The 13,046-nt window shown below is 33.3% G+C and overlaps 2 protein-coding genes across 2 annotated transcripts; one reads left to right on the top strand and one right to left on the bottom strand.

The window, feature by feature from the left end:
- Positions 1-3,601: 3,601 nt before the first annotated feature.
- Positions 3,602-7,168, bottom strand: LOC140977105 (probable methyltransferase PMT16). The gene is made up of 6 exons (XM_073441681.1): positions 6,353-7,168; positions 5,222-5,432; positions 4,735-5,035; positions 4,236-4,628; positions 4,048-4,125; positions 3,602-3,932 (listed from the first exon to the last, which is right to left on the bottom strand). The coding sequence occupies exons 1-6, from the start codon at positions 7,073-7,075 to the stop codon at positions 3,725-3,727; spliced, it is 1,914 nt and encodes a 637-aa protein (XP_073297782.1). The 5' UTR covers positions 7,076-7,168; the 3' UTR covers positions 3,602-3,724.
- A 3,661-nt stretch (positions 7,169-10,829) lies between these two features.
- On the top strand, positions 10,830-12,976 carry LOC140977106 (DNA-directed RNA polymerases II, IV and V subunit 6A-like). The gene is made up of 6 exons (XM_073441683.1): positions 10,830-10,955; positions 11,118-11,151; positions 11,238-11,410; positions 11,516-11,567; positions 12,604-12,671; positions 12,753-12,976. Exons 1-6 carry the CDS (start codon positions 10,924-10,926, stop codon positions 12,820-12,822), a joined length of 429 nt encoding a protein of 142 aa, XP_073297784.1. The 5' UTR covers positions 10,830-10,923; the 3' UTR covers positions 12,823-12,976.
- The last annotated feature ends 70 nt before the right edge of the window (positions 12,977-13,046 follow it).

The raw sequence follows: 13,046 nt of genomic DNA on the forward strand, positions 1-13,046 counted from the left end.
ATTTACAGCGAGTTCCAAGTTAATATTTGTGTCGTATTTTTCTATATAAAAAAAATATCACAAGATACTACTACTTTTCCGGGCCAAAAAAAATCATTCAATGGAATAACAATTTATCCGATCAGTAGATATCTTATAAGGCGGTTACACGGATCTTTATTCGTGATACGGGTCAACCTTGCCAATATTTACAATAAAAAATAACATTTTTTTTTATAAATAACTCAAATAAAAATCTGTCTCACAAAATTGTCTCATAAAATTATCTAACAAGAATTTTTATATTACCTATGTATTATTTGGGTATGTTCCGAAACCGTCGGCAGATTAGTGTGGATGTAGCGTAGATGTGCTGGTGTCATGATGTTACGTAATTGTAAAAACTGACCTATCGGCCCCCCATCTTCCAAAATAAAATAAGAGGGTGGCCACTTATTCGCTACACCTGCACGGATTTGAATCTCACTCTATGTATTAGTGGTTAACATTTCAGAATAGTCGTCGTGTTTAAATAAAAATATTTTGCAATTGTGTAATTTTTTTTAAAAAAAAATATGAATTTGATCTCCAAGGTTGAGTTAAACATATACTGGGAACAGTATATTAGGAATATATTCAATGACCATTACCGTCTGTTTATCGATGCAAGAATGTTAAATGTTTCAAATAAATTGGATTAGATCTTTGAGAATTATATATATGTATTTGAACAATCTTTCTTTTCGAGCCATCGTGTGTTGAGTCCAAGTCTCAATTTAACAAAGACTCAAACTCTGACATCCTTGACAAAATTTCAGCTGCTTAGCATACTCGTCTTGTGACTTTTTTTTTTGGAACATGTTTACATTATTGTATGTGGTTTTTGTATCGGTCAAACCTAACATATGTTGACTTGGACCAACTCTATTTTCAATTAATTCAATTTCATGCCCATATCATTGACGTCATAGGCCCAACTTCACCTTTTTCTTTTATTGGATCAGTTCCATCCTTAAATTTAAACTAAACAAGAGCTGTTGCTCAGAAATAAATAATAATAATAATATCAATTGTATTAAAATACTCTTTCATACTTTTTTGTACGTATAAATTTTATTGAATTCAAATTTTCGCGAATCTACCATAAAAAATCCTACAAAAAAAACAATTTATACAAGAAATAATTTTAAATGCATCTTTTATTTTATCTTTTCAGTCTTTAAAGTTTGAACTATCTGTAAACATTTCCAGGATGAATTATTTTATGTTACATCTAGAATAATTGTTATGATGTGGTCAATAATTCTGCCTCAAGCTAGCGGACAGATAAATAAATCCACGCCAGTAGAGCTACTGCCAGTCTGCCACCCATTCTAATTTTTATATATATAAAATTGTGCGACAATAATTGAGCATGCTTCACATCATTACCGTGTGAATCAAACAAACAAATATTAAAATTACCCGACTCTGATGTCTGAAATTATATCGATACTTTTAGCCGTTGTTATTGCATGCGAGGGAAAACATACGCAGATGGATTTTCAATATAAATATTATATGCATTACGCTATATAAATCCATGCATGGACTTATTAAAATGATTTCGATCGAAATTAATGCATCTTTATTATTGATCAATATGGCTCTTTTTCTGAAATAGATTACAACAAAATGCTAAATAATATAGTAAACCAGGATTCAGCAGAGCAGACATCGATCTCATGAAATGACATCAAAAACATTATTAAATCCTTCCCATTCTTATTGGGAACCAGCTTTGCGTCCATCTCAGTTTGCTGCAATAAGAAAAAAATTGAAAATCTTGAGCAGTGAATCCAATTTATGATGAAAATAAAAGTACCCCTTTTAATTTTACATGTAGCAATTCACCCCCTGATATGAAAAGCAGGTTTATGCCTGTAAAGTTATATGTACAGTGGATTGATAAGTTCCGGATGCTTTTTCCCTTTAATATCCTAATAATTAATTACATTGTATAAGAAAAATTTTTAGTTTAATCTATGTGATGTCGTTTTTTAGTTGAGATACTGACCGCCACAGGTGAGGGGAGGGAGGTTGCATTGGGCGGGGATACGGGAGGCGATCCTGATAGTGTTACAGAGGCAGTTGTGGTCGACGGCCTGGAGAGCGTTGCAGCAGTCTGGGTTGGGGGCGGCGGCGGCGGCTCCGGGCGTGACAAAGGGTGCACAGACATTGAGGGTGGAAAGCGTGGAAGAACAAGTTTGTGCTAGTGATTGTGGTATCATTTGGCTTTGAGCCACCAACACAATGACGAGAACCAGAGCTGAAACAGACTTCATTGCTGCCATTTATGATTTTGATTTAGTATTTGATTTGTTTTGATTCTTTTATAGCAAATTAATGAATGTGTTGCGATCGACAATCGCATGAGTCACCTAATGGAAAATGCAGTTTGGAGTTGTAAAATATGTGTGTTGGCTCCAATCTCAATTTATTCAAGATTGACAAATATATTAATTTAAATTTCATATATAATTTTTATAGGTTAAAAAAATATTCGATGAACTTAGATTTATCTTTCGTGATTAAAATTTATTAATGCTTTCTCTAACTATCGATATTCCAGTTGTCTCGAAAATACAAAATATGATCACAAATGAAACCTCGTCTTCAGACAAGTATTTGTTTTCAAGTTTGGTCACATAACATTTCGATTTATAAAATCAATCACTATCATATATATTCATTGAATCTTCTAAAATCAAAGCTTTCGATTATAACAAAATATGAATCAGATTTCAATTAAAACTTTTACCTTTAAATTTTAATGCTAGTGAAAAATAATAATCAATGTGACTCGTGAGCTAATCTAATTAATTAACTTGTTGGGATATCAAAAAAATAAACGGGATAACATCGCAGCGGAACATCATAAGTAACATCAACAATGAATAAGATAAATACTAATATTTATGATTGGACTACGTCCACTCTAATAAACCTCTCAAAGAGATCACTTCTTTATTAATAACAAAAAAAGACAAGAGAATTGATAATACAAAGTATTTCACTCAGAACACTCTGATTTTAAAAGTCATTTTCTCTCCACTAATCATATTCCTTCCAAGGATAAACAATCCTTAAGAAATATTCTCACAATAAATTATTTATCTCACTTCTACACTTATGATTGTAGATGAGGAGATTTTGTGTTTTGGTGTGATTTTGAAATGAAGAATGGATGAGTATTTATAGGTGAAGTTTAGGGAAGAAAAAAAAATTAAAACATCATTGCTTATATAATCAAACCAACTATTTTTGACTAACTCAAACAATGTGTTAATTGTGTTGTTGTATTCCAAATGGTTGCTTGAATATTAGAATAACTTTCATTATTTAACAAAATATTATTATAAATATTAATTTTTTAAAAAATAAAGTATATATTAAATATATTCCAAATGTATTATGAAATCTTTAATTTTAATATTAGACTACACTTCCGAACCCTATCTCCAACTGTTGGTCCTCTATTCTAACTCTAATTTCTAGGTTAGGGGAAAAAACTCGTTGGCGATCGGTCACAATTAGTTTAGAAAAATATGTAATCAGCTACAGTACTCGTTATCACATAATAATAAATAAAAAATAATGAACACATACTTGTTAATAAAATGTATCAAGAAGACATCAAATTAAAATAATAACAATTTTTTTAAAAAATAAAATAAAATGAAAACAAGAAAAGAACTATATATTTCTAAGCTGTCCAATACAATTTCACTGCAAACAAAAGCTTCTCCCTCTCCAATGGTCCATCTTCATGATCTACAATTTGAGTATCCCAATTCAATCCATATGCAATTCTTTTCACCTTCACCAATATATCTACATCGTCTCGAATAATCAAACTTCCTTCGGGTCTCAAAATCCTGTCCATTTCTAATAAAATATCTTCCATTCCGCATCTGCATCACAACATAAACAAGAAAAAGACGTATTCGCAAGTTAATCATAGTGTATAGACAGTCTATATTTTCGAAATTGTGAATATATAGTATAGTATATAGTTTGCGATGTTACCTATCTTTGTAGAGGGTAAATATTGAATCAGCATGGATGAGATCGTACGTTCTTGGATAAGTTGACATCGCTTCACACCTGCACGAAGGGTGTCACGACTTGAGTCAACACATTTTAGGAGTGGGAAGATTCCGAGTAAATGAATATTAGAACAAGAACACGCGGTATACGTATATATATTTGTATACCAGCTCTGATAAGTTCCAATCAATCCTCGTTCGTAGATGACACCGAGTGTGTTGACCTTAGCCTCGACTGGAACTACGTTCATCACCCAAAGAGGATCGTCGATCAAATTAGCAGCGAATCCACCCAAGAAAGCGTTCATATCAAGGACGTTGCGATACCTTCCCTTTTGGCCTAGCTGTTTATTGACCGTTTTATAATACGAGACCCTCCTCTTCCACAGTTGCAAGTCCTGATGAAAAGTTTCACTGGTCACTCCATTTATCGTTCCTCGACTAATCCTAGGAGGTAAGGCAGTTAGACGATTTGGCCACTTTTCCAGCCCACCGCCCGCTACCTCCTCATTGGTGGAAACATCGGGTAAACGAGTCAAGCAAGTTTCTGAATTTGTGTACCTAAGAAGAAGAAGCACATAATTCTTACATGCATTGAATTCAGCTAGCTACAAGTGTACTGAAATTGTAACAAAACCGAAAAGAGAAACAAGGAACGATCACAAACCAAGATTTATCGGGGTTCTGATCATTGGGGCAAAACGTGGGGTTCTTGACCAGTGATTTAAATTTTTTGCACTTGAAGTGATTCAATGGCTTTTGCCAAATAGAGATATCATCCTTCTCGACTAGCTTTTTCCAACATAGGCTCCTTGTTACGTTCTCAATTTGCATTTGCTCCGAATTCAAATCTTCCCTCGACCTCTCCCACCCTTTCCAGTATTTTCTCCAACGGATAGGTGGACCTGAGAGGATCCAATACCCGCCCGGCCTTAAAACACGATCAACTTCAATCAAGTATGCACCATCTAAATAAAAACGCGAGTCAGATTAATTAAAATCAAGTGGGAATAAGATCATGAGTCTCACTGCTCAAGTGAAAATATCTTCAATGAAAGAAACCTTGATTTGTGATCAAATACACTTCTCACCGATCAAGATTCTAAATACTGTCGGACCGAAATATCATATATATCATGTTGGTGTGAAATTACCATATTCGCCCCAGGGAATGAGGCAACGCGAGCAATGTGCCATGTCGAAAGCCCTAGACGGGTATGGTAGCCTCTTGGAGGCGATGACGCCGATCAACGCAGGAACCCCTCGTTCCAATGCGAATTGCACCTGAGCTTCGTGTGTGTCCCTCGGTGCAAACGACATCGTGAGGATGTTTCTTGATAAAAGATAAGCACCCCAGCTCGCAACCTGATGACAATAACCAAGAAATATAGNAAAAAAAAAAAAAAAAAAAAAAAAAAAAAAAAAAAAGAAAAAAAAGCAAGTACCAACTGGTTTCATTTGTCAATGAATAGAAAAGACAAAAAAAAAATATGTTAGTAGCACTATGCCATGTGTGTTACATGCTTTCATGCATGGCCAAGTTGCCTGCTTGTATAGATAAAAAGATGTTGGACTTCTTGGGGTAAAATACAATTACAACCATCCACAGTAATCAGTATAAAAATGTTTAAAATTAAATAATATTTAATAACGAAAAGAAAAGCAGCCAACTCTTTTCAAAATTTAAAAGTTAGCAGACTCCAAATTATTTAAAATTAGTGGCTCGATAAACCACAATACCAAACCTCACTCACTTTTGTCGTAATTCATACAAAAAAAAGTGTGCCCATACCAAAAATGGCAAATTCTTTTTTCCACATTTACGTATGGAACTGCCCTGCTCATAATCGATCACCACCTCTTATTCCCCGTTAACTACAAACTTAAAGCATTTAATTTGACAATTGAATTGCATAATACAACCACAATCTTTGTCCAAAGCAAATACTTCACCTCCAATTGTAAACGATGGAATTATATAATATTTCACAAACTACTTAATTTATTGCTAATTTTGTCGGACATGTTGATTTCAGGATAATAAATGTTATAATAAAATAATATCTAACCAAAATTTATATCGGAAAAAAAATACAGCTTGCACTTAAATGGAATGACGGGGTTATTAAGAAAACAAGATTAATTCTCCGGAAATTAATTAAATTAACCAAAAATAATTTTTACGTTAAAAAAATGCATTCCTAGCAAAATAAATTATCTTGCATGTTGTTTTCTTCTTCTTCTTCTTGAGGAAAAAATAATAATAAGAAGAATAAAAAACTTACCCCGCAACCAGTATCAATGGCGGTCCGAATGGAGCCATCCTTCAAATTAATCAACTTTCCAATATCATCGATGTAAGCGTCAGCGCCATTAGGAAACATTGTTCCTCCACCAGGGAACCTAAACCGGTCTCCCTCGAACCGAATCCAATTCTGAACCGCCTTCTCCACGGTCAATTCCTTGTGTGGTACATTTGCGTACCACACCAGATCCCTGCTCTGCGGCCACTTGAAAGGGTTTTTGTATCCGTGTGGAGCCGGAACCCGGCATTTCAATAACTCCTCTTTCGCAGGACAGTGCCTCTCTCTGTATATCAACCTGTCACGCTCGAATTTCAGCGATCTTTTCTGGTCCTCGCATGGGGTGTATTCACTGTACCGTAAGTCACATGGGGGGTATTTCTTGATTTTCACGCCGGAGACATCGTCCCCTACGCCACCGTCCGCGGCGGCATGATGGGACTCGAAGTCGAGTATAACCGTGGAGGAGGAGGTCTGGCGGGTTTTGTTTGAGGTGGAGATCAAGCATGGGATGGTAGCGCCAAGCTTTGAGATGGTAGAGGTGGTGGTGCCGCCGTGTTTCCAGACGGCGAAGAGGTAGGAGAGGGAGCATAGGATTGTGACTAAGGCTAAGGAGAAGAGTCTGGGTTTCTTGAGGTAGGACGAGGCGGCATTGGCCGTGGGTTTGGAAAGTGGAGTGTAGTGAGGAAGGGGCGGACCTCCCATGTCTCTTGATTTCTCGTTCTTGGTTATGAAAAATGGAGTGCGCACGCAAGTTTTATAGGAGGAATATGGTGGAGTGTTGAATTAATTGGAGGATTGGAAAAAGGGTCGAGGAGGGAGACAAGTTAAGAATCAAGTTGAACACACGTGAGAGGTGAGTTAATTTGTAGAGGTGGTGTGTAGTAATAAATTAGATCTCGAGATGGTACGTAATAAGTTGGGAAATGGATCGGAGAGTTTAATATAATCTCAATATTTTTATTTTCAAATAGATTCGTAATGCTAATTACAACTTTAACATTGCCTTTTGTTTAGATTAATTTAGGGTGGGAGAGTACCCCAACTCGAGTTACTCTCATATTTGAGAGTATGATGTTATGCCAAGGCGAGTTTAACTTACACCAAAAGTAAATCTCTTTGTTTCTATTTTGTATAAAATGACCGGCCGATAATCTCACAAAAAAATATAGAGTTAATCAATATTTATTTATTTTAGAATGAGATAATAGATAGAACATGTTATACCCACTTATCACCTTTTATCAATCTGCTCTCACAAGTTATGGGGGAGACATTGTGTCATTAGCAAGCACTGATAGCAAGGAAATAAAATATGGAAATTACTACAAATTATTTTGGTTGTTTTTTCAATTATGTCCTGTATATGTCATTTTAGAATTATTATCTAAGATGGGTAATATTAACTTAAAATCGAAAGTCTAAAAGATAGTGTGTGAATTATTTGGCTAGCTGTAATGTGTTCCAGATTTGAAACTTTAAGCGTGTGTGCATTGGTGCACTGTGGTGTGAATATAATTAAGGTTATATTATATTTAGTATGCAGTTTGAAAAAAAAAAAAACTCGGTGTCATTTATGAAGAGGTTCAAAAATAGAAATGGGGGATGGTTGGATGAAATCTGACTTTCTACGAAATAAGAAAAATTAAATAATGAAATCGACTACTCAGCATGTGAAAATAATAATAATAATTATTATTATAATTATAATAATGAAAATAAATAACATCGGATGAATAGAAAAGTTTATCCTCTTTTGGACTGATAATAACTAATATTAAATAATAATGATGATTAATTAATATAAATAGGCCGATTTCCTACTCCAGTGAAGATTGGGTTGAGGTCCCAGTTAGGAAATTGTATGTTGTCCTTTTTCCTATTAAATTATTTAATTTAACAATATAAATGAATATATAATTACTGAAACATTTCTTAATGTAAAATTAAAAAAGGAAATAAATTTAGTCAAAGTAATTAATAGCATGCATTAAAAATGGTTATAATATATAGACTGATATTTTCTTTAAAATGCTAGAGCAAGAAAAAACCTTATTTGGAAAAGAGCTAATATGAAATGAAGCGTTTCAGAAGATGCTTTTATCGACTTTAATCTCATGACTAAACCATTCTCCACACATAAAAAAAATAATAATAAATAAATAAAAATAATAAAAAGAAGCAACCTTATGGATTCTCCGATCCCTTCAACTTTGAATAAAAGTTAGAATTATAAAATTACATCAATCCAAATCATAATTATAAACTGAACGTGTCATGATTCATTTTGAGGATAAGGATGTATGTTCATTTTAATTTTTGCTTATTTAAAATGGTTTCAAATATCTATTTCGCGAAACAGATCGATCTAATTCATACTTATAATTAAAAATAATATTTTCGACATAAAAAATAATATTTTTCCATTCAAATCAATATATATTACACAATATATTTTTGACATAAAACTAATGTATTTCATGAGTCAGATCGAATTGATAATCCGTCTCACAAAACTGATTCGTAAACGGTCTCCTGTGATTTTTTTTTTAAAAAAAAATCTAAGAACCTGTACATTTTTTAATATGATGATTTACACATCAAATTTTGACTAGGTACGTACTTTTGTCAACGCCTAGGATTATCTGAACAAGAGTTGTGCTGATTGTTCATTAGCATCTTATTCGTACGATGCATAATAGTGTGTTATTTTTTATTAAAAAAAATTATATATAAAAGTTGAGTTATTTGGGTAAGGTGGCCCGTGGCTGCCATTATTAATCCCCTCCGCCTCGGAGACATCCATTCGTCATAGGTTTGGAGTTCAATATTCTCTACAAAATATAGTTTATTGTCATGTGAAACTCTGATGTTATATTTAGTCAAAGTGTTTCATTTCTTTTGAAAAATTGTATCATGATCGACTGCTTCTTGTTGTATCCAAGTAACGAATCTTAAGAGTAATTTTTTTTATATGTGATGGTGGTATTCGCCAAAAAAATTAATTGACAAAACACTGTTGTATTTTAGAAAATTTTCAAAGATCGTAATTTTGATTTCTTTTAATTGTATGATTTATAATCAATTTTATAAAATAAAATCTTCTCTTTCTCTTTTTTAGTTTTAAATAATAATTTTATTTCATAACTTGAATTAGATATATATGTAGGACTAGGAGTAAAGATTTCTTGCAGATTACTCGTTTGGTGGAGTTTTTAACTTCTAAGGGCAGCAAGTTTAACTTCGAGGGTTCCTGTTTTATATATAAACACAAAAACTCATACGGGACGATTTTACAGTCAATTTTATGATATAAATATTTTATTTTGGTCGCTCGTTAAAAAATATTACTTTTTATTGTAAATACGGATATGATTGATTCGTCTCGTGAATAAAGATTCATGAGACCATTTCACAAAAAACCTACTCATATATAAATTAATATATGCTATAGTTGTATCTTTCCTATTAAATTGTTTATATATTTATTTTTCATAAAATAAAAATAAATGTTTTTTTAGCATAAAAATAAGGTATTAGTGAGAAGGGATATGTATACACACACCCCAAAAAAAAATGGAAAGTCCAAGAGATACGAAACGTCAACGTAGCGATGGTGTTGAAGTTGAGCATTAATTCATTTCGGGAGACGTTTTATAAATTCTTATTCTCAATTAGTCATTTAATGTTTAAATAATTACTTCCTCGAAAGCCGATTAATATATTGCTAGATCTCCTTCCCAAAGATGAATTAACCAACCTAAGAATATTGAAACAAGATAAGCTTATTTCTAAAAATCATAAATTAAAACTAAAGTTGATTAGTAAATTGACGTGAATTTATGTATTGAGAAGTGTGTTTTTAAATTATTTAAAAGAGATTTAAAATTCATTGATTTCAAATGTATTTTCATTGTTTCATAGTTTTAAAAATAGAAAATCAAATTTATCTTCATATTTGTTAATACTACAATTGAACTAATAGATTTCAGATTTCTAGAATATTGAAGTATTTAGAAATAAATCGAGATTGATATAAATATATTATAAATATATAAGAGATGAATTTGTATTTTCCTTTATTGAGGTTATTAAAATAATTTCAAATGAGTTTATCCAAATGAGTTGGTCTCTTGTGATACGGTCTTATGAATATTTATTTATGAGACAGGTCAACCTTACCGATATTCACAATAAAAAGTAATATTTTTTCATGGATGACTCAAATAAGATATCTGTCCCACAAAATACGATCCGTGAAATCGTCTCACACTAATTTTTGACATTCCCCTCTTGGAGGTTTGTGGATCCCATAATTTCAGACTAATTGTATTTTAGAGAATGGTAACTTTAGTACACTATTTTAAATATGGTACCGATAGATGAATGTTGCGCGCGCTAGTGGGCTTTACAAACTAAGTTGTAATTTTAGTGGGCTTCAACGAGACTAATTAGGCCCATTCTACTACTACTTAATTCAACTGTTCTTATTTCTCTATTGGCATTCGCGCAATCAATTGGCAGTTGGAGAAGAGGGGTAATACCTTAACGCCATGGCGGACGAGGACTATGAGATGGATGGAGGGTTCGTAGATATTCGTAATTCAGTCGATTTTTAATCTAATTTCGTTTAATATTCCCCTATAAACTTCGATGGCGGCACACCACCTCTGTTTTCTGGAATTAGGGTTTTTTTAGGGCTTTTGGATTTTTTCTGACTAATGACGGTTTGTTGGGTTTTTCTCAGCTACGAGGATGAGCCAATGGAACCCGAGATTGATGTGAGCGTTTCGTTTGATTCTTCGTTACGTTTTTTTATTTTCGGTTATGGGTTTCATCTCATTGTCATGGTGAGAAAAATTGATAGGAAGGGGCGGAAGTTGAAGAAGATAATAATAACGAGGACGCTCCTGACCCGATCGAAGGGGATGGAGATGAGAAACAGGAGCAGGTACCCATTGCACGCCCTCGGAAAACATCAAAATATATGACCAAGTACGAAAGAGCTAGGATTCTGGGCACACGGGCTCTGCAGATAAGGTTCGTTTTTCAAGTGTTTTTGGGACTGTGGACTGGAAATTCGTGCTTAAATTTTAATTATTTGAGTTATTTTTGGGCTTTGAGAAACTCCTTTTGGCTTCACAGCATGAATGCTCCCGTTATGGTTGAATTAGAAGGTGAAACTGACCCGCTCGAGGTAAAATTCTCCATGTTTTGGTAGTGCTTTTTTGGGGAAGAATTTTTTCTTTCCTATTTATTGTCTTTATATACTGTTTGCGTTAAAAATATTATGCAAACGTGTATTTCTAATATCGAGCTACAGTTTCGTAATCCATTCGCAGAAGGCGTTAGGTTCAATGTGGGCATCTCGCATATTTACTGTTATCTCTGAATTTTTGGTGTGTTTCTTATTAAAAACTTTTAGTACAGAAACCTCAAAAGGATTTGGTTTTGAAACATATATTTGTTTGAATTTTTTTTAAAATTTTGGGAAGAAATGTTTCTTTGAATTTCAAATTTTTTGCTTTGGCTACTACGTTGGAACTTGTTTGCTGCACAAGGTCAACGAAATGCTAGTCCTATCTAATGATGAAGGATTGTGTGTGTTAGATCATGGTTGTGCTTGCTGTTTCCAAATCATGTGATGAACTTTTATAGTGTTAAGATTATGATTCATTTTTTGTTTTGTAGTTCCAATACTTTGTTTATTGCATTAAATTACTCGCTTCATGATAATGTAGTTTTACTTTCCTCTACTTTGTAATAGATGGATGATTATATTATTTGGGGTGGCACCTTGACCGTTTTAGTATCCGATTTTTATGCTTAAAGTTGGGTCCAAACTTCAATATTTACATTACACCTATGTAGATATTTAATATGGCTTTAATTTTTTCTTCTTGCACCTCAATTAATGTTTTTGGTTTGCATGAGAAACCCCAGAACCTCAATTTTCACATGAATAGTGTTATTTTAGCCAATGTTATTGTATAGGATGGTTAGAAAAAGTAGTTCTTGTATGATTGGCCATCACTTTGGCGTGAATAAATTTGACAAAAAATGCCAGACTCGTAACTCTTTTGTTTGATAATTATGTAGCATGTAAATATGGGCAGCTTTTGTCAATTACTCAACATAGGATTTTGTATTACAAGTGACTTTGAAATTACAATGTGATTTTGTGTAATGTTTTCTTACTATTTACAACATCCATCTTTTTCACCTTATCTTAGATTGCAATGAAGGAGCTACGACAGCGAAAAATACCGTTCACTATTCGTCGTTACCTCCCTGATGGAAGGTAAGATTCAATGGATTCATCAGTACATTCCCTGTTATCTTTATCTTAGTTTTTTTCTGTATTTTCATTTATGTAATCCAGCTATGAAGATTGGGGAGTGAATGAATTGATTGTGGAAGACTCGTGGAAAAGGCAAGTTGGGGGAGAGTGAAACACCAATTCTTCTCGAAAAAGTGCTTTAGGAGTTTTGCCTATGTATTGTCTTATGGCGTTTCAAATGGTCCTCTCTAGAACAATGTAAAATACTTGTCTTCTTTTGTGGAGACTAAACTCGTGGTATTCCATGAAGCTCTTGTTTCATGTTCTATGAGTCCCTTGAAGATTTTATTTTACTTAATTAGTCCTTATCATCTTAGACAACATGATGGCAGAGAA

Source organism: Primulina huaijiensis, chromosome 5 (assembly GCF_012295235.1).
Source record: "Primulina huaijiensis isolate GDHJ02 chromosome 5, ASM1229523v2, whole genome shotgun sequence".
In the NCBI taxonomy this organism is placed as follows: domain Eukaryota; kingdom Viridiplantae; phylum Streptophyta; class Magnoliopsida; order Lamiales; family Gesneriaceae; genus Primulina; species Primulina huaijiensis.

Bases quoted from the DNA above. Each gene is read 5' to 3' on its own strand.
- LOC140977106 (XM_073441683.1), top strand. From the start codon at position 10,924: ATGGCGGACGAGGACTATGAGATGGATGGAGG. The intron at 11,152-11,237 runs GTGAGCGTTTCG...AAAAATTGATAG, and splicing joins CAATGGAACCCGAGATTGAT to GAAGGGGCGGAAGTTGAAGA. The intron at 11,411-11,515 runs GTTCGTTTTTCA...TTGGCTTCACAG, and splicing joins ACACGGGCTCTGCAGATAAG to CATGAATGCTCCCGTTATGG.
- LOC140977105 (XM_073441681.1), bottom strand. From the start codon at position 7,075: ATGGGAGGTCCGCCCCTTCCTCACTACACTCCACTTTCCAAACCCACG. The intron at 5,433-6,352 runs GTAAGTTTTTTA...TATTGTCATCAG, and splicing joins CCATTGATACTGGTTGCGGG to GTTGCGAGCTGGGGTGCTTA. The intron at 5,036-5,221 runs GTAATTTCACAC...GTTTTTATTTAG, and splicing joins CATTCCCTGGGGCGAATATG to ATGGTGCATACTTGATTGAA.